The sequence below is a fragment of the Camelus bactrianus genome, chromosome 4 (genome assembly GCF_048773025.1).
Source record: "Camelus bactrianus isolate YW-2024 breed Bactrian camel chromosome 4, ASM4877302v1, whole genome shotgun sequence".
NCBI classification, from domain to species: Eukaryota; Metazoa; Chordata; class Mammalia; order Artiodactyla; family Camelidae; genus Camelus; species Camelus bactrianus.
The window spans coordinates 52,992,998-53,020,332 of NC_133542.1; the positions used below are offsets into that span (position 1 = coordinate 52,992,998).

General features: G+C 33.5%; 1 protein-coding gene and 1 long non-coding RNA gene across 5 annotated transcripts in view; both read right to left on the reverse strand.

The window, feature by feature from the left end:
* LOC105067560 (uncharacterized) overlaps positions 1-27,335 on the reverse strand; it is a 439,520-nt gene that overhangs the window by 366,290 nt on the left and 45,895 nt on the right. The window lies entirely within an intron of this gene.
* Positions 1,354-2,313, reverse strand: LOC105067566 (olfactory receptor 13C7-like). The gene has a single exon (XM_010953160.3). It carries the CDS (start codon positions 2,311-2,313, stop codon positions 1,354-1,356), a length of 960 nt encoding a protein of 319 aa, XP_010951462.1.

Consider the following 27,335-nt stretch of genomic DNA (forward strand, 5'->3'; position numbering starts at 1 on the left):
AATCCAAAAGCACCAATCTCTTTCTTAAAATTCTTACTGGGTTTAGCCCACCTTAGTGGTTTTAAAACTTTCCCTAGCAACAAAATAATTTTTTTCCAAATAAAACATATGTGGAATCCCAGGGCATATAAAACAGACAAAAGAAGAGCTTGGTAGAGAGTTAGGTGTATCAGAGATCTGACTTCTTGGAAATGTGCCATTCCTCCTACTGCTCTGTTCAACCTAATAAAGACTCAACATACTATGACTGCAAACAAATGATCCAGCTTAGAAGGTATGGGAAGAGGGAAAACTGAATATTCTTTAATATTTTTGTTCCAAATTGATGTTCCAGTCTGTATTCCACAAGACTGTGTACTCCTTAGTCATATTTTGGATTTTGCTTCCATGTTGTCATTTTTTGATATTGCCAATAGGTAGCATAATGTCTGAAACAAAATAGGTATTCAGTAAGTACTGGTTGATTAAGTAATTCAATGAAGGAAGAAAAGACTGACTGACTGAATAAATGAATGAATGAAAGAAAAGCTCATAATCTACAGGAAATTAATGTAACTGCAAAAATACCTAATCTGTGATACTCTAAATCCATTATCACAGTGTTCTCAGAGAACTGTGCAACCAAGGTCTTTAAAAACTAATTTTTTATAACAATCATTTAAACTTAAAGACACCACTGCTCACCTATTGAAACTCAAGATAGACCAAACTTCCCCATCAGCTCGGGTGTCTGCACAAAGACTCACATTGCTTCAGACACCTCTGCACAGAAGTATGCTAACCAGTGTGTAGCCAAAAGGATATCAGCCCTAAGACAAAAAAATAGCATTATTTCTCTACTCTTGTCTCTCTGTGACATATACATAGTCAGGTACCTAAAACACCCTAAAGTGCTTACCCTTTCCCTCTGTATGATCAAAATCTATCTCATTATGAATTATTTAATGTTGAGTTCACATAGCACTCTGACCTCTAACAAGGCACTACTTTATCTTCCTAAGAAAGATATGAGACTGGAAAACTGATGCATGTAGAGGATAAGAGGTTGAACTAATAAAATGGTATCTCCTTTTACATAAGATTTTAGAACTCATCATTCCAGAGTTAAACTAAATCCTGTGAAGATGAGTGCTTTGGATGAGAATCTTTTTACCCATAAATTTCTGTCCCTTTTCTCTTTAATCCAATCATGAAGGGAAAACATAAGTCCAAGTTTTCTCTCACATTTAAATAGCAACAGAAAAATAAGAATTTCAGAAGTTAATTGCTCCACCAACCCTTATATTTATTTTGGAACTTCCAGGTGAGCTAGTCCTGCATCCAGAGTAAAGGAATTTTTTTTGTTAACTAGATTCACATTCCCGCTGAAGAGCATTTCTGACACAGTATGTTCTTCACAGCTGCCTTCACATCTTTGTTCCTCAAACTATAGATGAGGGGATTGAGCATGGGTGTCACAACTCCATAGAAGAGAGAGATGATTTTGTCTGTGACTTGTACTTTGTCTGCACCAGAAGAGTCTTTGGCCTTGGGTTTTGCATACATGAAGAGGATGGTTCCATAGAATATAATCACCACTGTGAGGTGGGCAGAGCAGGTAGAGAAAGCTTTGCGCCTTCCCTCTGCAGAAGGAATTCTCAGGATGGTAGAGAGGATGAAAACATAGGAAACAAAAATGAAAAGTACTGGGACTATAAGAAAAATCATATTAGCAACAACCATGCTAACAACATTTATGGAGATATCAGCACAGGCCAATTTTAAGACAGCCAAGATTTCACAAGTAAAATGATTAATGACATTATCCCCACAGAAAGGAAGCCGCATTGCAAGAGAGGTTTGCAACACAGAATTGACGCTTCCTGCAATCCAGGACCCAGCAGCCATGGACACGTATGAAGTCTTGCTCATAATGATGGGGTATCTCAGAGGGTTACAGATGGCCACATAGCGATCAAATGCCATCATGCTTAGAAGGACACACTCTGTGGCTCCCATAGCAAAGGAGAGAAACATTTGCATTCCACATCCAGAGAAGGAAATGGTTTTCTTTGAAGTTAAAAAGCTGCTGAGAAATAAGGGAATAGAACTAGTGTAGCAAATATCCAAGAATGATAAGTTACTGAGGAAAAAATACATGGGAGTGTGCAGGTGGGAGTCACAGACACTTACAATGATGATTACTCCATTTCCCAGCAGGATCGCCAGGTACATACATATCACCAGCACGAAGTAAATGGCCTCAAGCTCTGGGTAGCCAGAAAGCCCTAGTAGGACAAATTCTGTAACAGAAGACTGATTAGTCTTTCCCATGTTAATATTTTCTTTCACCATAAGGTATTCTGCATCAGCCAGAATGCATGTGAGTCTCTTACAGCAGTGTTTCTAAGAGCGGTTTGCATCCTTAAGTAACTTCCTTTATGGGTAATGTGGACCTATAATTGGATACACAGATAGCATAAAAATATAATCCTCTAAGCTCAGTTAGGCTTTTAGAACTCATGAAGGAGGCTTTAGCTCCAAAAAATATGCCCGTGTTAGAAAGAAGATTCAGAACATAAACAAATGGGTTAGAACTATGTATCTCACTTATACTGTGAATTTGAATTATTTTGAATGCAGTGTCACCATAACATTTTGACCAAACAATACAGAACACAACTAATGTTAGCCATAACAAAAATCACTACTCTGCACCTATTGAAACATAATGGTATATGTAAATTCTGTTTCAATAATAATTTAACCTCAACTGCAGAAGAGTTTTGTGGCTAAGAGAACTTACTGAAAAGATACATTTTTAGAAAAAGATTTTTGGTTATTTCTCATTTGTGGGAAAAAGTATGCCTGCAATATCCTAAGAATATTAATTACAAGCATTAGTAATATTTGTAAAAGAAAATGTTCTCAGATAAAATTATTCTTCTTAGTCTTTTTCAGTACAAATTGCAACATCTAGGTAACTCTACTGACCTGCCTGATAATGAATGACAAGTTGATCTCAGAAAAACTCTAGTGCACATGTCCCAATCTATAGTGAATACAAAATTACATGTATAAACTAAGAAGTTTAAGTGCAGGGGATTTACTCTTTTACCTCCAGGTATGATATTATACTTCCAAGTATAATCCATATTAACTTTTCTCTCTGCACAGAAATCAGCTTCCTCTGCTCTAACAGCTGCTCTGCTGATCTTCCTCTCACTGCATATTCAGAATATCCATAATAAAAAGAGGGGAGTAATTCAAAATATTTTTAAGCATTAGCAATATGTTGTAATTATTTGTATCCCCAATTACTAGAATATAGAGCATGTCTATATTAAAATGCCAGAAACAGAAATCGTCCTACTTTTTTATGAGACTGCTAGTCTCATAAATTCCATCTCAATAAATTCAGTAAGAAAACTAAAAGACCTATCTGCTTCTCTGTTTTCATTACTATCAAGTAGCTGCCATTGCTACGGTAAGCGAACAGTTAACCACTAGTAAAACAGAGCTCACTTCCAGTAAAGATGAAAGCTGGGGCTGTTTACAGTCATTTCCCTAGCAGAGGACCCCTTTAAGAATAGTCAATGGAGTACCAAAGCAACTTAAAGTCTTTGCTGCTTTGAGGGTGTTTCTAATCCCAAAAGCAATTTAAGGTTCACAATGTGGATTGGATAGAATTTAGAAAACTTCTAGTACTTTTGAGATGAAGTCCCTTAGAAGCAATTAAAACAAAGTTGCTAATAACAATTTAATTAAGGTGTAACAAAACATATAAATCTTCTGACTTTACTCCCTCTGGGAAGAGCAACTTTAGAATTGCTATCTGAGTAAAATGGTCAAGACATGGAAATTAGAATTGACTCTATCTGATGGAAAGATGTGGTAGCTCCTACACTATTGGTGGGAATGTCAATTGGTGCAGCCACTATGGAAAAGAGTATGGACTTAAACTAAAAACAGATATGATAATACCACATGATCCAGTAATCCCAATCCTGGGCATATACTCTGAAAAAACAAAAACTCTAATTTGAAAAGATATATGCACCCCAGTTTTCACAGAGGCACCATTTACAATAGCCAAGACGTGAAAGCAATCTAAATGTCCATCGACACATGAATGGATAAAGAAGATGTAATATAAATATACAATGGAATGTTATTCAGCAATAAAAAAGAATGAAATAATGCCATTTGCAGCAACATGTATGGACCTAGAGATTATCATACTAAGTGAAGTTAAGTCAGACAGGGAAAAACAAATATCATATGATATCACTTATATGTGGAATCTAAAAAAAAAAGACACAAATGAACTTATTTATAAAACAGAAATAGACTCGCAGACACAGAAAACAAATTTATGATCACCAAAGGGGAAAGTGGGGGAAGGAGTTTGAGATTAGCAGATACAAACTACTATAAATAAAATAGATAAACAAGGACCTACTGTATAGCACAGAGAACTATATTCAGTATCTTATAGTAACCTATAATGGAAACGAATCTGAAAATGAATACACACACACACACACATATAAATGAATCACTTTGCTGTAAACCTCAAACTAACACAACATTGTGAATCAACTATACTTCATTTTTTAAAAAAGGAAAAAAGAATAAAAAGAAAGATGTGGTCGTAATCTGTGACACTTAGGTCAAGATCATACCTGTTCCTAATAAGTAATCTGCTACATCACCTTTATTTTGGCCTCTAAATTCTGGAGGCTTAGAGCCCATAAGCTTCCTTCTGCTCTCACTGGCCTTTCTAAACAGCCAGAAGCATATGCACAGTCAATTTTAATTTGGCTCACTCATGCCCTTTGTTTAAATACATGCACAATACCCCAGATTTATCCAGTTTGTTCTTCAGTAATGCCCCACTTGCATGACACAACATGGAGCAGGCCACATCAAAAATTTCCATGATGTAAGCAAACTATACTTTATTTATGATCAGGAAAGAAGTTCCAACTTGAAGTGGATAATTATTATGACATTTGCCATGACTATCTTTTGAAACCAGTATCAGTCCTTGAAGAATTCAATCATTTTACCTGGATGTTATAAAATATTTATTTCCAGCATGGAAACAAGTGAAATCATCATATGTAATGTTAAAAATAAGGGAATAAAATTTGACAACAGTACTCTTTTTTGTCAGTAGACAGCATTTTTCAAAAGTCGTTGTGCAACATAACCCTGAAGAGTGGGAAAGCAACTTTTGCCATGAAAGATGGTATTATATGCTACAACGAATCAAATTTGAAGAGCAATTCTCAGAGTTGTTAACTTTATGCAAGCACTTTTTCAGTATACTGGCTCAAATGCAAATGTTAAGCATATTTTCTCATTAATGGATGCTGAGTAGACAAAGGAATTAAATAGTTTTGATGTGACCATAGTAAAAGCTATATTACAATGCAAATGGAAGATAGTCTGTAACTGCAAGGAGTTTTATAAGCAAATTATGCAAAACAAAGAAATGTTAAGTAGAGCCAAGTAATTATTGAAATATAATTAGAGACATATGTAGAATAGATACTTATAATTTATTCCAGATAAACAAGTAATTTGTAGTACGAATATTTCCTATACAATATTTTTGTTTTACCCCAGTGTACCTAGGCAAAGGCAACTAGAAAAAATTCAAATTTAACTAGGCATCATCATTTTTATTTGCTAATCTGGAAACCCTAACTTCCTTTGACTAGGATTCACATGGAATCCAGTCCAAGCCTGGGTTGCTCCATCCAGCATCACTGCCAGTTCTGGCCATTTCCAGGCAATAGAGGGAATACACGTGACCCAGTTGTCTGGGCAGGACTACTTACAATAATACTGTGAGATATTACTGTTTTCAAAACTTTCAAATGAGAAACAGAAGGAGAATATTTAGTGTATTTCCCTAAACCACTCTGACAGATACAGGATAATATATCTGTTGTCTCAAATGTACCTAGCCACCACATAATCCTTTATCTTCTTCCGGGAGAGATGTACTAAGAAGAAACAATTAAGATGAACTAACAGGGAGCTTATTATCAAGTACTGCTCTTCAACATTTTCAAGCCCCAGGCTATCATCTCATCTTCTCTCTTTCTGGTTTCATTCAATTCAGTGTTTACTAATTAAAGCCTCTTTGTTCTGGGAGCTACGTCTGCTTCTTTCCTAGATCCCATGAATTTCATTAGTCCTCTGCCAGGTACCACAGCCCATTACAAGAACGGCACGGCACGCTCAGAAAAAGAAGAGAGCTAAGATGTCAACTAGCTTGAGGAAGTGCAACCACAATGAATTTATTATATGGACATAAAGAAGTTGGTAAAATATGGAATATGGAATGATAAATAGTTCTGAGTATACTTGTGCCTAAAACTACATCCTTTAGAAACAGAAAACCCAACAAGACATGCTACCCATTGTGTATGTGTAGAGAAGATAAGAATCCTACACAAAAAATTAAATAGGAAGCATTGGGGCTGAGTTGTAAAGATTTGTTTCAGAAAGAAAAATGGAAATGATAAATTCGAAATAATTTATTTTTTATATATTTTAAACTTTTTTACTTTGAACTGATTTTAAACTTCCAGAAAATTTACAAAATTAGTTCAAAAAGTTCCCTTACATCTCTCAAGTAACCTCTAATGTTAAAATCTTACACAACCATAGTACAATTATCAAAAATAAGAAATTAACACTAGTATATTATATTAACTATGGACTTTATCCAAATTTCACCAGTTTTCCACTGTCTTTTTCTGTTCTAGGATCCTTATCAGGATCCCACACAGTACATAATTATTATTTCTCCTTTGTCTTCTCCAGTTTGTAACAGTTCCTCAGACTTTTTCTTTTATTAATTTGAAAAGCTCTAAATAAAACAATTAAAAAGGAAATACAGAAAAAAAGAATTATTAAATCAGGAACTATCTTGAATATCTATGAACATCATTTTAAATTATTCATTTCTTCTTATAATGAAAAAGGGAAAAAAAGTAAGCCTGAAAGTCCAGATTAAATTAAACATGTGTTGTTCACTCACTCTATGCCAAGCACTCTCACATATTACATATAAGCTTCACAACAATTCTATAAAATAGGGGCTAATATTACAAATGGTACATCATACCAGGTCAACCTTCTTGCCCAAGGTCTGTACAATGAATGAATAAGCCACAGAGCAGAGGCTGAATTCTAAGTTCTCTGACTTCAAGGCAATTTTTCTTTGCCTTAGATATGGTACTTTTTCCATAAATAAACCTTATCAGCAGTCCAGACAAAGGGATAAAATGATTAGGGCAGAGTAAGCTTCCAGGGAACAGCCTTGGAGATGGTCAGAACATGCAGGATAAGCTAGGTGAATCAATCCCAGGAGCGAGCCTCTCAGACATGTGCTCCCACTAGATAACAGCTGACGGCTTTTACTGGGTTTCCAATAAGACAAAAAAATTGCACTTGGTTTCCACACAAAAATGTTAGTGAAAAACCCAGGATAATTCTCAGTATCACGCAGAAAAAGGAGAAAAGGCCTTTACTTTTTACCTTTGCCTTTGTTCATTCTATCTTAATCATTATTATTTCCTTTTTGGGCTCATAGGAGCTTATTTATTCAGACAAGCAGTGGGGATGTCTTGTGAGGGATGTTTCATACTGTGAAAAACAAAGTTGCTTTATAAACATAAAGGGAAACTCAATAAAATTAAAATTCAATACTTAGTGCTAGAAATTTATTCCTGAGGAAGCCTTCCAGGATGGCTGAGGTACAGCCTGATTTAAGAGGCTCCTGGGGCAAAATATGAAATTCTGGCTGAATTTATATGTTTTACAGACAAACTGCTGTTGGCAAATTTAGGTTTAAGATAGATGCACATGATCCATAAGTCTCAGTGTAGGTAGCGCCCAATGGTAAAAAATAATCTAAGGACAGGGCCTTTAGGGATATGGATAAAGCTCAGGCAGCCAAAGAAATTGAAACATTACCTTTTTTTGGACAAAAAAAGAAGCAAAGGTAACAGAAGCCCCCACTGCTTCCCCAAGGTCTTGTGTTTCTACGGGACGTCTCCTCTTTCTTTTTGCTCTGTGACACTGATGCTTTTTTAATGAATCCTATCTGTAATACTGACATTGGTCACATTCTAAATGATGGGCTCTAGAATGTTTTCATAAGAACTGACCTGTGTCAGTACATCTTCTCAGAGTGGATATATTTGTGAGATTGATTGGTTGAAACTGAAACATTAAATGGCCTAAATAAGTCCATGTGAAAAAGCAAGAGAAAAATCTCAAGTCAATTCCAAACCACTGGCTGTTCTTTTCCCTTCTTGGATTTTAGAGACAGCTGGGGTCAACAAATGTCTGGACCTTTTGGCCTCTTTGGTAATCTCCTAATCATTAGAAAGAATACCAAAATGCTAACCTTTGCCCCAGGACAGTTCTCTATTAAAAATTTAATTCTTTTTCTTATTTTTTCAATTAAGCTATATAGGTTTATCAAAGAAAAATCTGGAAAATTTGAAAAAGACTGAGAAAAATTTAAATGCTTCAAACCAAATTTGACAAAGAAAACCACAGTTAATATTATGATGTGGTTTCTTCCAGCTACACATATACAAAATTGTTATAATTTTATTGCCATGTAACTTGATTTTATCAAATAACAGTAAACAATGAACACTTTTCCTTATCCTTCACTCTTCTCCAAGATTACAATTTTCAGTGGTGTAACAAGGGAGGGTATGTTTTCTCACATATCATAACATGTTCCACCACTCCATACCAGATTTTCAGCATCCTAAGAAAAACAAATTACAACTATTGATTGAATATTTTAGAAATATAATATTATCATCAGTAATATTATATTACTGACGATAACAGTAATTATTGACTTTTAGGGAAATACCTCCAGAGTTTCATCATTTAAAATCATTAGGCCCATGTCTAAATTCCTAAGAGTTTTTTTTAATCCAGAAAAAATGTTGAATTCCATCAAACAAGTTTTTTTATCTATTTAAATGATCACATAGGGTTTTTTCCTATTTACCTATTTGATTGATATGTCGATGGATTTCTAAATAATAACTTGGAAATGTCTTTAATTATAGTTGGATTTGTTTTGAATATATTTATTTATGGTTTTTACATATATATTCAAGTGAGATTGACCATAGCTTTGTTCTATCTTTGATAATTTGGAGTATAAAAGATATTTCAGTTTGATAAAATAATTTATGAAGTGTTTCATAATTTTTTGGATATTAAACTATTCATGTAGCACAGAAATCATTTCTTTTTTATTTTTTTAACATTTTTTATTGATTTATAATCATTTTACAATGTTGTGTCAAATTCCAGTGTTCAGCACAATTTTTCAGTTATTCATGGACATATACACACTCATTGTCACATTTTTTTCTCTGTCAGTTATCATAACATTTTGTGTATATTTCCCTGTGCTATACAGTGTAGTCTATTCTACAATTTTGAAATCCCAGTCTATCCCTTCCCACCCTCCACCCCCCTGGTAACCACAAGTCTGTATTCTCTGTCTGTGCAGAAATCATTTCTTGAAAGTATAAATTAACTCTTTACTAAGTGTCAAATGTCCATTTTTAGAATTAGTATCTATCTTTCTCCCAGCTGGATTCCTGGTAATGCTACAGTATCCATCATGCTAAGTGTTGAATGAATGAATAAATGAAAGATGCTATGAGAGAGGTAAGTATGGTTCTGTGGAAGTACATGAACATCCTGCCCAATCTAGAAGTTCAAGAAAGTTTCCTAGGAAAAGTTACTAATTAACTGGGAGGGGCCTTTGCAGTTTAAGATAAGAGCTTGTACAAAAACATAAAGAAGAAAGAATATAGTGTTTGGGGTAAACTGTGAGGATTTCCGTATGGCTATTGCAGAGCATGAAGAAGGATCAGTGATGGCTCTAGAATTTCTATATTAGTTACATTTAGGCATGACAATCTGATTGCAGTGAACTTTTCTTGAAGCCATATTACATAACAACTACACTGTTTTATCTCAGATTTTACTACTGTTATATTGGACTGACTTTTGGATCAAGACTGATGATGATTATGAGGAAGAAAATCTTCCCCTAATATCTTCTCCCCTGACACATTTGTGGTGTGGGGAAATATGGAAATGACATGAAAGAAGATGCAGAGGCTTAACAGGGCCTTGCATGATGGGCTAATTTGGTGTTAATGAAAATGGCCTCCTCATCTGGGCCTTTTTTTGAGTTGAGAAAAAGAGGCACTCTTCTTTGATTCCTTTCTCCTCAACACCCACTCTCACAAAATATAAATGCTAAGTTTAGTGCTCATATGTAACAGTAAAAATAAACTCCTGTCCTCCTCCAACCTCTTCTCTTCCTTCTTCCACTCCTTCTACTTAGAGCAGCTGTGCTCAAACAAATCAAAGCTGCCTCAACCTACATTTTTGAAGAAATAAGTCCATATACCAATGTGAATAAAGACAGGTAGGGGAGTACAGGAAGAAGGGAATCTTTTCTGTTACTAAATTACTGTTACCATCATCTGTTGTCTTAATCTCTCCCAAACCATTATCTAGGCAATAACTCACTAGGAGGAAGAGAACAAAATATAGAAAGGAAATGGGGAAGCCAGGAAGGCTGCCCTATGTGACCAGCCAAGGAATAAGCCAAGGAATCATGGCCTTCTGCTCTCCAGAAAGCGGAAGCAGGGCAAATGGTTGGTTGTGGGCTGGAGGACAGGAAAAGGGAGAAATTTTCTCATTCTGCAGCCCTAGTACACTGAATATAATCAACCACAGGAATACAACATAGTATAAGGCTAGTGCTTACATCAAAAATCTAGTCTTTCTTGGACATCATACTGGAAAAAAAATGAAACAAATAGAGCAACAGGTGAACTTTCATAATATACTAACACTGTATATCATAGGAACTTATAAAGTGGAAAGATCTCTGTGGGCTAGATGAAGCAAGAAAAGCAAGAATGCTAATTTCAACACACCTAAAGGTTGTGTAGTATTTTCAGAGGTAAAGAAGAGAAACTGTGATGGGTAATATGGTGTTGTGTTAAAAAGGCTGACTCTGGATCCAGACTGTTGGTTATTAAATCCTGGTTCTAGCTGTATGATCTTGGGTAAGCTACTTTAACTTCCCTTTGTCTGTTTGTTCCACTGTAAAATGGAGATATAACAGTACTCATACTATTTCTTCCTATAATACTTACAGGCTTGCACTGAATATTAAATGTCTTAATAAAGTGTTTATCACAGTGCCTGGCACAGAGTTAGTTCTCAATAAATATTAGCTAGCTAACATTGGTCCAGCTATACTAATATTTACCAATATTCATAAAATCTTTATGACAGGCATTGTTATAAGCACATTTTATATATGCATTATCAGGAGGTTCCTTGCCATAAAAATAAAAATAACATAGAACACCCATAGATATATTCCAAGGTTTTATATACAGATGATCTTTCTCAACTTACAATGGGGTTATATACTGATTAACCCATCATACCTTGAAAATATCCTATCCTATTTTTTTGTTTTGCCTAATTGTTGTAGCTAAGACTTCCAGAAATGCTGGCCTTGTAGAATGAATTTGGAAGTGTCCCCTCCTCCTCAATATTTTGGAACTATTTGAGGAGGATTAGTATTAATTATTCCTTAAATGTTTAGTTGAATTCTCCAGTGAAGCTGTCTGGTCCTGGAGTTTTCTGTGTTGGGAGTTTTTTGATTACTGATTTAATGTCTTTACTCATTATTGGTCTGTTCAGATTTTCAATTTTTTCCTGATTCAGTTTTGGGAGGTTGCATATTTCCAGAAATGTATGCACTTTTTCTAGATTTGTAATTTGTTGGCATATAATTATTCATAGTAGTCTCTTTTGAGTCTATGTATTTCTGTAGTATAGTTGTAAAGTCTCCTTTCATCTCCAATTTTATTTATTGCAGTCTTCACTATATATTTCTTTATCGGTCTAGTTAAAGGTTTGTAAATTTCATCTTTCTGAAGAACCTGCTCGTCAGAAGTCAAAGGACATAAACAACTTGTCACATCAAGTAATTACCCTAAGAATTTCAGCTGATTTCTCAGCAGGATTCATGCAGGCCAGGAGAGTAGGAGGATATATTCAAACCACTGAAAGAAGAAAACTACCAACCAAAAATACTTTACCCAACCAAACTATGTTTTAAGAATGCATAAAGAGAGATAAAGACTTTCCCAAACAAAAACTGAAGGAGTTCATCACCACTAGATTTGCTTTATAAGAAGCACTAAAGGGAGTTCATCAAATTGAAATTAAAAGAGGCTAAACAACAAGAAAGTATGTGAAATATAGACCCCACTGCTAAATATAAATACACATACAAACATCTATTAGTGTATACTGTAATGGCAGTGTATAAATCAGCTTTAATACTATCATATAAAACAAAAGACAAAAAGTAGTAAGAACTATAACCACAGAAATTTGTTAATAACAACACAATATAAAAAAAGTAAAATCTGACATCAATTATACAATAGGGGACAGAAAAGTGTAAAATTTCTGCATGCAATTGTGTTAAGTTGTTATCAGCTTAATTTTAAAATGTTGGGGGAAAGGTAATTTTAAAATGTTGACACAAACCTATGATAATCATTTAAAAAGTATAGCAGATACATAAAAGAGAAATAGAAAGAAATCAGAGAATACCACTGCAAAAAATCATAAAAGCACAAAGAGAAGAGAAGAGATAAATGAGAGCTATGAAACATACAGAAAACAATTAGCAAAATAACAAGAGTAAATCCTTGCTTATCAATAATTATTTTAAATGTAAATGAACTAAACTTCATAATCAAAAGACACAGAGTGGATGAATGGATAAAAAAACAAGACTCAATTATACATCACCTACAAGAGATTCACTTTAGATTTAAGGGCATCCATAAGGCTGAAAGTGAAAAAGTGAAGAAACACATTCCATGCAAATGGTAACCAAAAGAGAGAGGTAGCTATATTTATATCAGACAAAATAGACTATAGGTCAAAAATTATCACAAGAGACAAAGAAGGTCATAATATAATGATAAAAGGATAAATCTGTCAGAAAGATATAACAATTATAAGTGTGTGTGTGTATATATCTCCAACATCAAAGCACCTAAATATACAAAACAGTGACAGATCTAAAGGGTGAAATTGATAGAAATACAGTAATAGTAGGAAATTTCTATACCCCACTCTCTAAAATGAATAGATAATCTAGACAAAATCAAAAAAGAAAGAGCATATTTACAAAACAGTATCACCAAATGAACCTAATAGGCATATCTAGAACATTCCACTCAACAGCAACAGAATATTCATTTTTGTCAAATGCACAAAGAACATTCTCCAGGATAATCACATGCTAGGTCAGAAAACAAGTTTTAACAAATTTAAGAAGACTGAAATCATTCTAAGCATCTTTTCTGATCACAGTAGAATGAAAGAAAAACTAAATAATAGAAAGAAAATGGAAAAGCTCACAAATACATGGAAACAACACATTCTTAAACAATTATTGGATCTAAGAAGAAATTAAAAAGAATATTAGAAAATATCTCAAGACAAACATAATATCCAAAAACAAAGGATGCATCAAAAGCAATACTAAAAGAAAAGTTTATAGTGATCAATACCACACTGAAAAAGAAAAAGTTATCAAATAAGCAGCCTAAATTTACACCACAAGGAACTAGAAAAGAACAAACTAAACACAACTTAGCAGAAGGAAATAGTAATAAAGATAGAGTAGAAATGAATCAAGTAGGGAACAGAAAAACAATTTTAAACTTTGATGAAACTAAGAGTTGTTTTTTGAGAAGATAAATAAAATTTAGAAACTCTTAGCTAGACTAAGAAAAAAAGACCCAAATAATATCAGAAATGAAGGAGGAGACAGTAAAACTGGTGCCCCAGAAATAGAAAGGATCATAAGGAACTATAATGAACAGTTATACACCAACAAATTGGAAAGCCTTGAAGAAATGGAGAAAAATTCTAGAAACAAACAACTATCTCACCAAGACTGAATTGGTCAGAAACAGAAAACCTGAATCGACTAATAATAAATAAGAAGTAATCAGAAAAACTCCCAAAAAGGAAAGCCCAGGACCAGATGGCTTCATGGATGAATTCTACCAAATATTTAAAGAAGAATTAATATCAATCCATCTTAAGCTCTTCCAAACAATGAAAGTAGAACACTTCCTAACTCATTCTATGAGGCCAGCATCACTCTGATACTAAAGCTAGAAAAAGACATCACAAGAAAACTACAGGTCTATATCCCTGATAAACATACATATGAAAAATCCTCAACAAGATATGATCAAACTGAATACAACAGTACATTAAGAGGGAAATACGCCATGACCAAGTGAGTCTCATCCCTCAGATATGCAGCTGGTTTAACATATGCAAATCAATCAATGTAATATATCACTTTAACATAATAAAGTATAAAAATCACATGGTGATCTCAACAGAAGCAAAATGAACAGAAAAGCTCAATATCCTTCTATGATAAAAACTCAGCCAATTAGGTATGGTAGGAACGTATCTCAACACAATAAAGACCATTAGCAAAAAGCCCACAAGTAACATTATATTCAATGGTGAAAAGCTAAAAGCTTTCCCTCTAAGGCTCTGGACAAGGCAAGGATGCCCTCTTGCCTCCCTTACTCAACGTAATACCAGAAATCCTAGCTGGTGCAATTAGGCAAAATAATAAACAAACAAAAGATATTCAGATCAGAAGGGAAGAAGGAAAAGTATCACTGTTTGCAAATGACATGATCTTATACATAGAAACCCTAAAGACACACATACACACAAACAAAAAAACAAAAAAACAAAAACCTATTGGAACTAGTAAACAAATTCAGTAAAATCACAGGATACAAAATCAACATACAAAAATCAGCTGTATTTCTATACACTAACAACCAACTATCCAAAGTGGAAAGTAAGAAAACAATTCCATTTAAATAGCATCAAAAAGAATAAAATACTTAGGAATAAAGTTAACAAGGAGGTAAAAGACTTGTATGTGAAAACTATACAACATTGATGAAAGAAATTTTAAAAGACACAAATAAATGGAATCCTGTGTTCATGGTTAATAGAATTAATATTATTAAAATGTACATATTTCCCAAAGTGATCTATAGATTTAATACAATCTCTATCAAAATCCCAATGGCATTTTTTTTACCAAACTAGAAAAAAGAATCCTAAAATTATTTGGTACCACAAGTGACCCAAATAATCAAAACAATTTTGAGCAAAAGAACAAAGTAGGAAACATCATACTTCTTGATTTCATTATATTATAAAGCTACAAGGAACAAAACAGTATGTATTGGCATATAAACAGACATATAGATTGATGGAACAAAATAGAGAACCCCGACATAAACCCACACTTATTAGATCAACTGATCTTTGATAAGGGTTCTAAGAATGCACATGAGGAAAAGATAGTCTCTTCAATAAATGATGTTGGTAAAACTGGATAACCAAATGCTAAAGAATGAAATCTGACCCTCAACATACACCACACACAAAAATCAATTCAAAATGGATTAAGGACTCAAATATAAAACCTGTAACAATAAAACTCATAGAAGAAAATAGAGAAAAATCTTCTAGACACTGGACTGGGCAATGATTTTTTTTAGATATAACATCAAAGCACAGGCAAGAAAAGCAAAAATACACATGGGATTGCATCACACTAAAAAGCTTCTGCACAGTAAAGGAAACAAAGTGAAAAGGCAAACTACAAAATGGGAGAAAAGGTATATATATCATGTTACTACCCAAAATATATGAGGATCTCTTACAACACAATACAAAAATAAACAACAACAACAAAAATCCAATTTTAAAATGAGAAAAGAACTGAATAAAGATTTCTCCAAAGAAAACATACAAATGGCCAACAGGTATATGAAAATGTGCTCAACATCACTAATCATCAGAGAAATGTAAATCAAAAATCACAGTGAGATATAACCTCACACCTGTTAGGACGGCTACTATCAAATAAACAAAGGATAACGAGTTTTGGCAAGGTTGTGAAGAACAGGGACCCTTATACACTCTTAATAGGAATGTAAACTGGTGTAGCAGCTATGGAAAGCAATGCAGAGCTTCCCCCAGAACAAAAAATAGTATTACCATTACATCTAGCAATCCTACTTCTGGGTATATATATCCAAAGGAATTGAAACCTGGATCTCAAAAAGATTATCTGCATTCCTATGTTCACTACAAGCATTATTCACAACAGTTAAGATATGGAAACAATCTAAGGGTCCACCAACAGATGAATGGATAAAGAAAATATGGTATATACATGCAATGGAATATTATTCAGCCTTAAAAAAGAAGGAAATCCTGCCATTTGTGACAACATGAATGGATCTCGAGGATATTCTGTTAAGTGAAATAAGCCAGACACAGAAAGACAAATACTGTGTAAGTTTCCTTATATGTAGAATTTAAAATAGGCAAATACATGGAAGCAGAGAGTAAAATGGTGGTTGCCAGGAGCTGGGGGAGGAGGAAATGGGGAGGTGTCAGTCAAATGGTACAAAGTTTCAGCTACACAAAATTAACAAGTTACGGAGATCCACTATACAACACAGGGCCTCTGATTAACAATACTATATTGCATATGTAACGTTTTGTTGAATGAGTTAGATCTTGCATCAAGTACTCTTACTACAAAAGGAAAAAAAGAAAAATCAAAACAGGCAGGATAAAGCTTTTGGAGGTAATGGTTAAGTTTATGGTATTGATAATGATGATGGTTTTAAGAGTGTATACTTAACTCCAAGCCTATCAAGTTGTAAAAATTAAATATCTACAGCTTTCTGTATGTCAATCATACATCATTAAGGCAGTAAAAAAAAGTTTAATTCTAAAATGACCTTCAAAGTTTTCCAAGATCTAGATCCTACATAACTCTTCAGTCTCATCTTTCAATTTTTACCTCTCCCCATTGTTCTGCATCCTGTGATCTAGCAAAAACTAAACTTTTTATTGTTAAATTTCTTCCAACTGTTGGAACATTCTCCCCCTACCTTCTCTCTCCCTCCTACCCTTCCTCCTGTCTCTTCTTTTCTCTTCTCTTGTCTCTTCTTTTCTCTTCTCTTCTCTCTCTTACTCTCCCTCATGATGAAGCTCTTTTTATCCCAAAATATAAGTGCTTGGACTCCAGCCATTGTATCCTATCACAACCCATGTTTGTTTGACTGTTTTTTTTTTTTTTTGGTGGGGTGGGGGGTGATAGAAAAAAATTATTAATATAATTCTACTGATGAAAAGAGTTGTATCTTGACTGAAGTCCAACTGAAAATCAGTTTCCAATTTCACACCGACATACTATGTTCTGTGTTATATCACTGACATCCTCACTGTTAGAAAAATTTCATATCACATCTATTTACTAATGTAATAGCTGATGAAATACAAGATACACTATGGTTACAAAACCAAAATTATTTTACCATGCTGTCCAGTAGCAAGAAAGTCCCAAAGGACTTCAGAAATTTGAAATGTGACATACTGGTAGGAATTCTTGGCTTGTGATTACAAATATTTCTGACAGAAACGTTATAAAGAAAAAAAAAAGGGTGACAAATACTTGGGCTTTGAAATATCAACATGATTAGATAATTGGGTAACTCTTTGAGGCATTTAAATGAAAACAGATAAATGTGTCATTGAGGAAGAAACTAGTTTGTTACCATGTCTTGAGGAAACAAGGCAGCATTTTGTGTGATATACTAATTAGAAGGTTCAAATATCTAAGTTTATAAACTAAACAAAATGACAAAAAGGAGAATTTTTATCACATCACCAAAAAGTTATTCTTTATTAAAGCCATTTTCACAAGATTCCCTGAAATAGTTTTATCCATTATAAAAAAAAATATTTTTTAAATCCACAGAAAATTTATCAAGTTAAATGTATGATGCAAGATAAAACTCTAATCAAGGCAAGAGCAGCAAATGAATTTTTTAAAGTACCATGATGAATTTCCTTAAGCTTCTTTTAGGGGAAAAAGTCATCCTATTTAAAAAGAAAAACTTTTAATAGATTGTTTACACAAGGGAGTAATGAAAAATAAATTTTAATGGTCCCTTTGAAACTTAGTTTTCTATACTGAATGGTTATCAGGGTTTCACTGTTATTCCCGGAAGAAGGTTAGGAAGAAAGGGAGAGGAAAAAAAGGAAAAGTATCAGAAGATTTACCAAAATTAAACTCTAAGAAATGAGAAAGTCATCAAAAACTTATTTCACATGATGTGTTTTCTACCAAGTCTTCTGTCTGCTTCTTGCTGCTTCTGCAGGAACTGATTTCCCACAGCATTTCAGATTGTATAGACCTTAGCAAAAGGATCTTAGTTATTCTTACAGCATTTTTCAGCAATTTCACATTCAATACTGTAAGGTCATGAAGATACTTTGGATAATGCCACTCCTGACATTCACGTGATAATCACCTATACAGGCATACCTTGTTTTATTGTGCTTTGCTTTACTTCACTTGGCAGATATTGTTCTGTTTTGTTTTTTTCCAAACTGGAGGTCTGTGGCAACCCTGTGCCAGGCAAGGCTACTGGTGCCATTTTTCCAACATCATTTGCTCACTTCGTGTCTCTGTGTCACATTTTGGGAATTCTTGCAATATTTCAAATTGTTTCATTATTATATTTGTTATGGTGATCTATGATCAGTGATCTTTGATGTTATAATTGGAATTCTTTTGGGGCACCACAAACCGGGCTCATATAAGACAGCAAAGTTAATCGATAAACGTGTGTATTCTGACTGCTCCACCGACAGGTTGTTTCCCTGTCTCTCTCTCTCCCTCTCCTCAGGCCTCCCTACTACCCGAGACACAATAATATTGAAATTAGGTCAATTAATAACCTAAATAACCTTTAAGTTTTCAAGTGAAAGGAGGAGTCACATGTCTCTCACTTTAAATCAAAAGCTAGAAATAATTAAGTAAGGAAAGTATGTCAAAAGCTGACATAGGCCAAAAGCTAGGCTTCTTGCACCAGTTAGCCAAGCTGGGAATGCAAAAGAAAAGTTCTTGAAGGAAATTGAAAGTGCTACTCCAGTGAACACATGAATGATAAGAAAGCCAAACAGCCTTATTGCTGATATAAAGAAAGTTGCAGTGGTCTGAGTAGATCAAACTCACAACATTCCCTTAAGCCAAAGCCTAATCCAGAGCAAGGTCTTAACTCTCTTCAGTTCTGTGAAGGTTGACAGAGGTGAGGAAGCTGCAGAAGGAAAATTTAAAGCTAGCGGAGGAGGTTGGTTCACGAGGTTCAAGAAAAGAAGCCGTCTCCATAACATAAAAGTGCAAGGTGAAGCAACAAGTGCTGATGTAGAAGCTGCATCCGGTTATCCAGAAAATCTAGCTAATTAACGAAGGTGGCTACACTAAGCAGCAGATTTTCAATGTAGACAAAACACTCTCATTTTGGAAGAAGATACCATCTAGGATTTTCATAGTTAGAGAGAAGTCAGTGTTTGGCTTCAAAGATTCAAAGAACAGGCTGATTCTCTTGTTAGGGGTTAATGAAACCAGTGGTTGAAGCCAGTACTCATTTACCATTCCAAAAAATCCTAGGGCCCTTAAGAATTATGCTAAATTTTCTCTGCCCATGCCCTATAAATGGAACAACAAAGCCTGGATGACAGCATATCTGTTTAGAACATGTTTACTGAATATCTTAAACCCACTGTTGGGACCATTGCTCAGAAAAAGAGATCCCTTACAAAATATTAACAATGCACCTGGTTATCCAAGAGCTCTGATGGAGATATACAATGAGATTAATGTTCTCATGCATGCTAATACAACATCCAATCTGTAGTTCATGGGTCAAGAAGTAATTGCAACTGTTGATTATTAGAATTTAAGAAATATGTTTCATAAGGCTATAACTGCCATAGACAGTGATTCTTCTGATGGATCTGGGCAAAGTCAACTGAAAACCTTCTGGAAAGGAGTCACCATTCTGGATGCCATTAAGAACATTCCTGATTCATGGGACAAGTTTAAAATATCAGCATTAAGAGGAGTTTGTAAGAAGTTGATTCCAACCCTCATGGATGACTTTGAGGGATGCAAGACTTCACTAGAGGAAGTAACTGTTGATGTGGTGAAAATAGCAAAAGAACTAGAATTAGAAGTGGAACCCAAAGATGTGACGGAATTGCTGCAATCTCATGATAAAACTTTAATGGATAAGGAGTTGCTTCTTAAGCATGAACAAAGAAAGTAGTCTCTTGAGATGGAATCTATTCCTCATAAAGATGCAATGAAGACTGTTGAAATGACAAGAAAGGATTTAGAATATTACATAAGCATAGACTTAGTTGATAAAGTAGGAGCAGAGAGAGAAATTTTGTAAGAACTTCTATTGTAGGTAAAATGCTATCAAACAGCACTGCATGCTACAGAGGAAGCATTCATGAAAGGAACAGTCCATCGATGCCAGCGAACTTCATTGTCTTATTTTAAGAAATTGCTACAGCCATCCCAGTCTTCAGCAACACCACCCTTATCAGTTAGCAGCCATCAACAATGAAGCAAGACCCTCTACCAGCAAAAAGATTATGACTCACCGAAGGCTCACTTGATAGTTAGCACTTTTTAGCAATAAAGTACTTTTTAATTAAGGTATGTACATTGTCAAAGGCAGGGAATTTGACAAGCTTTGTTAACTACAATGATGAAAGCATAACAAATTCTAAGTATAATGATGCAACAGTACAGTGTGTGCAGAATTAACATTATCTTTCAATAAGTATATTATAACATGTTAGTATTTTCCCTTAACATCTATTCTGTTTTCAAAACAAAATACAGAACTTTCTTTGACGTGCCTTATACAAGATAAAGAGTAAAGTAACAAATTCTAGACTAGATTACATTTCTATGCATAGTTGCTACAGAGATCTCTGTGCTTTTTCTTTTGTGTGTGTCATACATACACTTTATGATTTGGCAGAAACACTTACATTTCACATTTTAAAACATATATAAACAGTTCTTAAATGATATTAAATAAATGAGCACTACTAATATTTATAATAATGCAAAATATGTTACTAAGCTAGTGCCAATAATGAAACATGAAAGTTGGTCTAAAATGAAGTCACAATGTTTTATATAAAGAGTATTTATTTAGATTTTTAAAAAGAAAGCACAGTTAGCTTTTAATAATAAATAATTCTATTATACTTTAAGAGTACTTATTATATGCATCAAAGAATAAAATATAAATGGCATCAACAAAATAGAATTCAAATGATAACAGAATCATATCTTTAAATTACTGGAGCGAAATAACTGTAAACTGTACTAGTTAAATTATCTTTCAAGACTGAAGATAAATTACTTTTCAGACAAAGACTAAGAGATTTTTATCATTCAAAGAACATATTCAATGAACTATTAAAGAATGTACCTAAGAAAGAAGTAAATTCAACCTAGATGGAAAGAGTAGAATGAAGAAAAAAGAAAGCAGTAGTTAATAAAAAATTAATAAATACATGAAGAAATCTATAAATTTGCCTTTATACAAAAAGAAAGAAAACAAAAATCCTCAGAATTGGAAAAAGTCTCAAGTTTTGTAAAGACACTAAATAGAAGTAGGTAATTTTAATACAAGCCTCTCTCAAACTGATTGGTATAAAAATGTGAAGACTGGAATTCTACAGTAAACAAGACAAATTAAAACATATAAATATTTAATAAGATATAGACTATAGTATATGAAATACATAATATGTAAGATCTTTAGAATTTTACATGATTATACTTCTGAATATATATTATATACTAGAGAATACATATTTAAAATACAAAGAAAGTCTGAATGAATACAGAATAATTAAAATCACTCAACCACAATTTCTAACTATAACACAACAAAAAACCAGTTAATGCAGGTTAACTCTAAAAGGACATTTATAGGCATAAATAAATAAATATTTCAATCTTTATATATCACACATATACATATCATACATACATATACATAGATGAAAACAAGAAAATTTGAAAACTAATACCAAGTATTCAATTCAAACACCAAGAAACAATAAAGAAAAAAAAAGACAAAGAAATATTGAAAATACTTTAAAAATTGCCAAGTCAAAACAATTCCCCTAGAAAAATCTAATAAACATTAAGAACAGAAAAACTCTATTCTATGCATTTCTTTCAGAAAAGAGAAAAATAGGCAGAGCTTCTCAAAGCAACATTTTTAGCATACTATAATATAAAGTGAAACAAAAACTACATGAATTCCATATCCTGTAGTAACCTATAATGAAGAGAATATGAAAACAAACATATGTATATATATGTATGACTGAAACATTATGCTGTACAGCAGAAATTGACACAACATTGTAAACTGACTCTACTTCAACTAATAAATAAAATAATAAAAAATAAAATACATAAAACTGAAAAAACCACATAAGAAGAATTTTAAAAATATGTCACTCTACTACAGAAATATAAAAATCTTAAATAAAATATTATCACACATGATTTAGCAATTTACAAAATAATACTGAGTGTCCAAGTAGGATTTATTCCAGCATCCAAGGAAGTTTTAACATTAGAAAACATGTTCATGTAATTCACAATATCAATTTAAGGAGAAAATAAATGCCCATTTTAATAAATGTAGGAAAAACCTTTGATAAATTTAACATACAATTACAATTTTTAATCTTAGCAAATTAGAAAGAAACTTTTTCAACCTGTTAAGATGCCGATCAAAAAACTCACAGCAAATATCATAGTTAATGATGAAGTATTAAATATATTCCTTTTAATGTTAAAAATGAGATTTTAAAATACCTGGGGTTTGCCTCTTCCATAACAATGGACTAGATTCGATTTTTAAAGGAAGAAAAAATAAGATACTTAAGGATTACCAAGGCAGAAATGAAATTACCATTATCCCAGGCAATACAATTATCTACATAGAAAATGAAGAAAAGTTATAAACAAATCCCCTGAGTTAGTAATGGTTCCTAAATCAAAGATCAATATTAAAAACTCAATTGCTTTCCTTGTATTAATCAAAGCTGGTTAAAAAAAGTATCTAAAAAAGAATCTCATTCACAATAGCAACATATATGTGAAATGCCTATGAATAATCTAGTAAAAAGGGCACAAGTACTTTATGAGAAAAATTATAAATCTTTATTAAAAACAGATGAGGAAACTTGGGTAAACAGAGAGCTCTATTTTGTACATAGTTCGGAAATTCAAAAATATTTATCTCTAACAATCCTTCTAAATTTAATGCAATTTCTATTAAAAGTCTGTTGAATGAGGTTTTCTTTCCCCTCTTTGGATATTATTAAGTTGATCCTAAAATTTACATAAAGAATAAAAGACCAAGAGTCATCAAGAGAATACTGCATAATAAGAATAAGGAGATGATAATCACTACATCAGATATCAAGACTGACTATAAAGTTGTAGATATTTAGATAGTGTAGTACTGGTCAAGATGAAAAAGACAAGTGAATCAACAGAATAGAACAGAAAGGCTAGAAACTATAGCATCTACAAAAGTTTAATAACAGATATTATCAGAGGGTTTGATGACTGGTATTATAAATCAGTACGTACCAAATGGATTATGATAAATTGTGCTTGGTTACTGATTATTCATATTGACAAAAAAAGATAACAATAGATGTCTGCTTCATATTATGCCACATATAAGTTTAAGATTAAATAGCTAAATTCTAAACAGCAAAATTCTAGAACTTCTGTAGTAAATTATGGAAGAGTATCTCTACGGCATATGGACAGGAATAGTGTTTGTTAAACAAGACACAAAACAAAAAAGTAAGTGAAAAGAATGACAAAATCAGCCTCCTTAAAATTAAAAGTTCTATATGACAAAAGACACCATTAAGAAAGTTTAAATAATAGACATAAATGGGAGAATGTATCTGTAGTACACAAAAACAAGAAAGGATTAGTCAAGAATATGTTTCTAAAAAAATACAAACAAGTCAATAAAAAATGGCAAGTTCTACAATGCAAAGGAACCCCAATACCAATAAAAATGCAAAAATAATCAAATCACAGGTTATCAGAGAAAAAAAATTTTAATGAGACATTGCATACCCCAAAAATAGTTAAACAGTGAATTATGACAATCATATGGAGAAACACAAAATCTAATTTATTGCCACTAGGAGTATGACTTAACATTTTGAAAAGCAAATACACAAGATCAGGTGAAGTGAATCCCATAATTCCACTTACAGGTATATACTCAAAGAAAGGATGAAGGAAAAAACAGTCTATGTCACCATCTAGTGGCCTCAGAATATAACAGAAAATACGATTCCTTCAGCAGTGTTTACAAAGGACTCCTGAAAGTGTCACACAGTAACAACTTCTAAACTTGCAGAGTTTATATATGCAGTAAATGCCCTCCCCACATTTCTGGGGCAGCACTTGACTCCACCTATCCTGCTTTTTTCTACAGATTTGCATGAATCTAACCTTGTGACAAAACTACACAGAAATATCTTCAGGCAGAGTGTTTACGTCTATTCTATGTAATTTTCAACTTTCTTCAAATGATATCTATTGTTATGTGAGGCTTAAAGAATGCTTCTTCAAACTAACCAGACTAAATCATATTGACAAGAATATGGTGCAAAAGGAGCCCTCCTACACTTCTCTTAGGGTACAAATTTGGAAAGTTAGTAAAGATGAATATATAGCCCCAAATCAAACAAAGCAAAAGAAATCAATAATTTTTAAACTATTAAACAAAAAAATAAACATTACAAAAAAGATGAGTATGTGTATAGACTATGACACAGAAATTCCTCTTCTCAGTTTATTCTCTAGCAGGGTTCTTAACCAGAAAGGACATCTATGAATCTAAAATAGTCAAACTCATAGAAGCAGAGAATAGAACAATGATTGCCAGAGGCTGGGGGGAGGAGTAAATGGAAAGTCGTTATTCAGTATAAAGTTTCAGATATTCAGCATGGATAAGTTCCTGAGATCTGCTGTAAATTGTAGAGTTAACAATACTGTATTTTACACTTAAGTTTTTAAGAGGGGTTATACATCGCGTTAGATTTTTTTACCACAATAATTAAACAAACAAACAAACAAACAAAACCACCTTCCCGAAGTGGCCAAAGCATCTAGAAAATGAATGGGGCAATCAACATTTGTAAGAAGGAATGGTACTGGGTGAGTTTCTCTGTTAGTGGTTTTACAGTAAGGAAGGTTTTACAAAGTCACCACCACTACAGGGTGATTAAAATTCAGATGGAAAACTTCAAACTTAAACTAACTTGAAGAGACAGAGGACAGTTCAGGAAGATCACAGCAACTGAAAATCTAGAAGGGAAAACCACAGAAAAGATACAGCCAGAGAGTGCGAGCTTCAGATTTCTATGTAAATTCTGCCCAAATACGGGCTGATCCCTAAATTACACATAAGCAAAATTAAGGCTAAAACACCTGAACAGAAATTGCAGTTGCTGTCCACCTCAGAGAAGACAAGTTTGAAATCTGAGTCCTGTCAACTTACTGCCTGCTAAAGCAAAGCATCAATACTTGTGGAAAATTCCATCTCCAGAAGTAGTCACAGAAATGTTTTTACTTCAACAGACTCTTCTGGAGTCTTGCTAGTCTCCCGCTCAAGAGATAGAATCTTTTTCAACTTTGTGCATCCCCACAACACTGGGTGAACACATCTGGCATCAAAATTTAGCAAAGGATCTGGCACATATTTGTATCTTAAAATATAAATAGAACTGTATTCCTCTAATTAAGGCCTACACAGCTCTGGAGTGCTGGAAGAATGTAAGTGTGGATGAAACTAAAACACTAAGATATGGAAGTACACAGCAGGGTCAGGGGCCAGAAAGTTGATGGAAGGTAAGTGGGGTGAGAGGGCACAGTTGGGGAAGCAATGGCAGGAAGGTGTTGCACATTCCTTTAGGCTTTGTGACCGTCCACAGCTTTGGTTATCACACTCTTATATCCGCTTCACCCCAAAAAGAAAACGTGCATCACACTGATCTTCCATTCTACAAAATGGGCTTTATGATACATTCTGACAATAGGAATTGGCTTTTACTCACAAGGAACAAAATGAAAGGAATCTTTGAACTTAGTCATCCAATCTTGTCATTAAAAAGCGGAAAAAAAAAAAAAATGAAAGTTGCTCAGAATCCAGCAAACTGTTTCATTTCTACTTCTTATATATTTTTTCCTATTTTCATTTAAAGATATTATGAAATTCATTAAAATTACCTGATAAAATGATATGGGAAAATATCTACACTATATTGTTAATTATAAAAGCAGGGAGTAATCAAGAGAGACAGTACGCTCTCAGGTGTGTAAACACAGTATATGAGTAGATATATATCAGAATATTCGTATTTACTCTATAATTATGAATGACTTTCATTTCTTCCTTCAGATTTTCCTGAACTTCTCAAATTATCTATACTGTGTGTATTATTTGTATAATCAAGGAAGTAATAATTCAGAGGAGGAGGAAAATTAATAAGTTAGGTACAATCAGTTCTTTGAGACATCATCCCTAATGTACCTAAAAGTTACTGCCTTTCATATTATTTAAAGATTCAACTTTAAATCACTTCTGGGATTACAGAGTCTCTTAGAAGAAAACAAAGGAGAACTCAAATTGGCTATCAGAACCACTTGTGGGGCCCTCTGGAAATATTTAGGGCTCAGAGGTGGGAAAGTACTTTATGTGACACAATAATTTAAATCACACACAAATTTATAACATGACGTTCTGTTGGCCAGAAGTTTTATTTTTTTCTTCTCTTCTGCCACTACTAATAGTTGTCTGTGACTGTGGGATACTTGACTGCAGGTCCCAGAGCAATGCTATAACTCTAGAAGGAAAACTAAGAAGTCATTCATTGAGGAGAAACAGCAAATGTCACAAGAAGTTAGTGGAACTCTCATGAAAAAGAAAGGAGAATATCTTCCTTGTTTTGAAAACTAAAATCCCAGGGAGCCATGCTATATGTTATAAAAGTAGAAGATGAGGATCCTATACTGAATATTCAACAAGGAACAGTAGGACGAAGTTGAGAAGAGGTAGTTCCAGAAAGGAACTGGGAATTATGAATAATTTACTTTATTTTAAAAGTGCTGAATAAGACAATGAAAAAACTAAGGAATTACTGGGTGAAGAAGATAC

What these genes read in the sequence shown, in the direction of transcription:
- LOC105067566 (XM_010953160.3), bottom strand. Translation starts at nt 2,313, where the DNA reads ATGGGAAAGACTAATCAGTCTTCTGTTACAGAATTTGTCCTACTAGGG.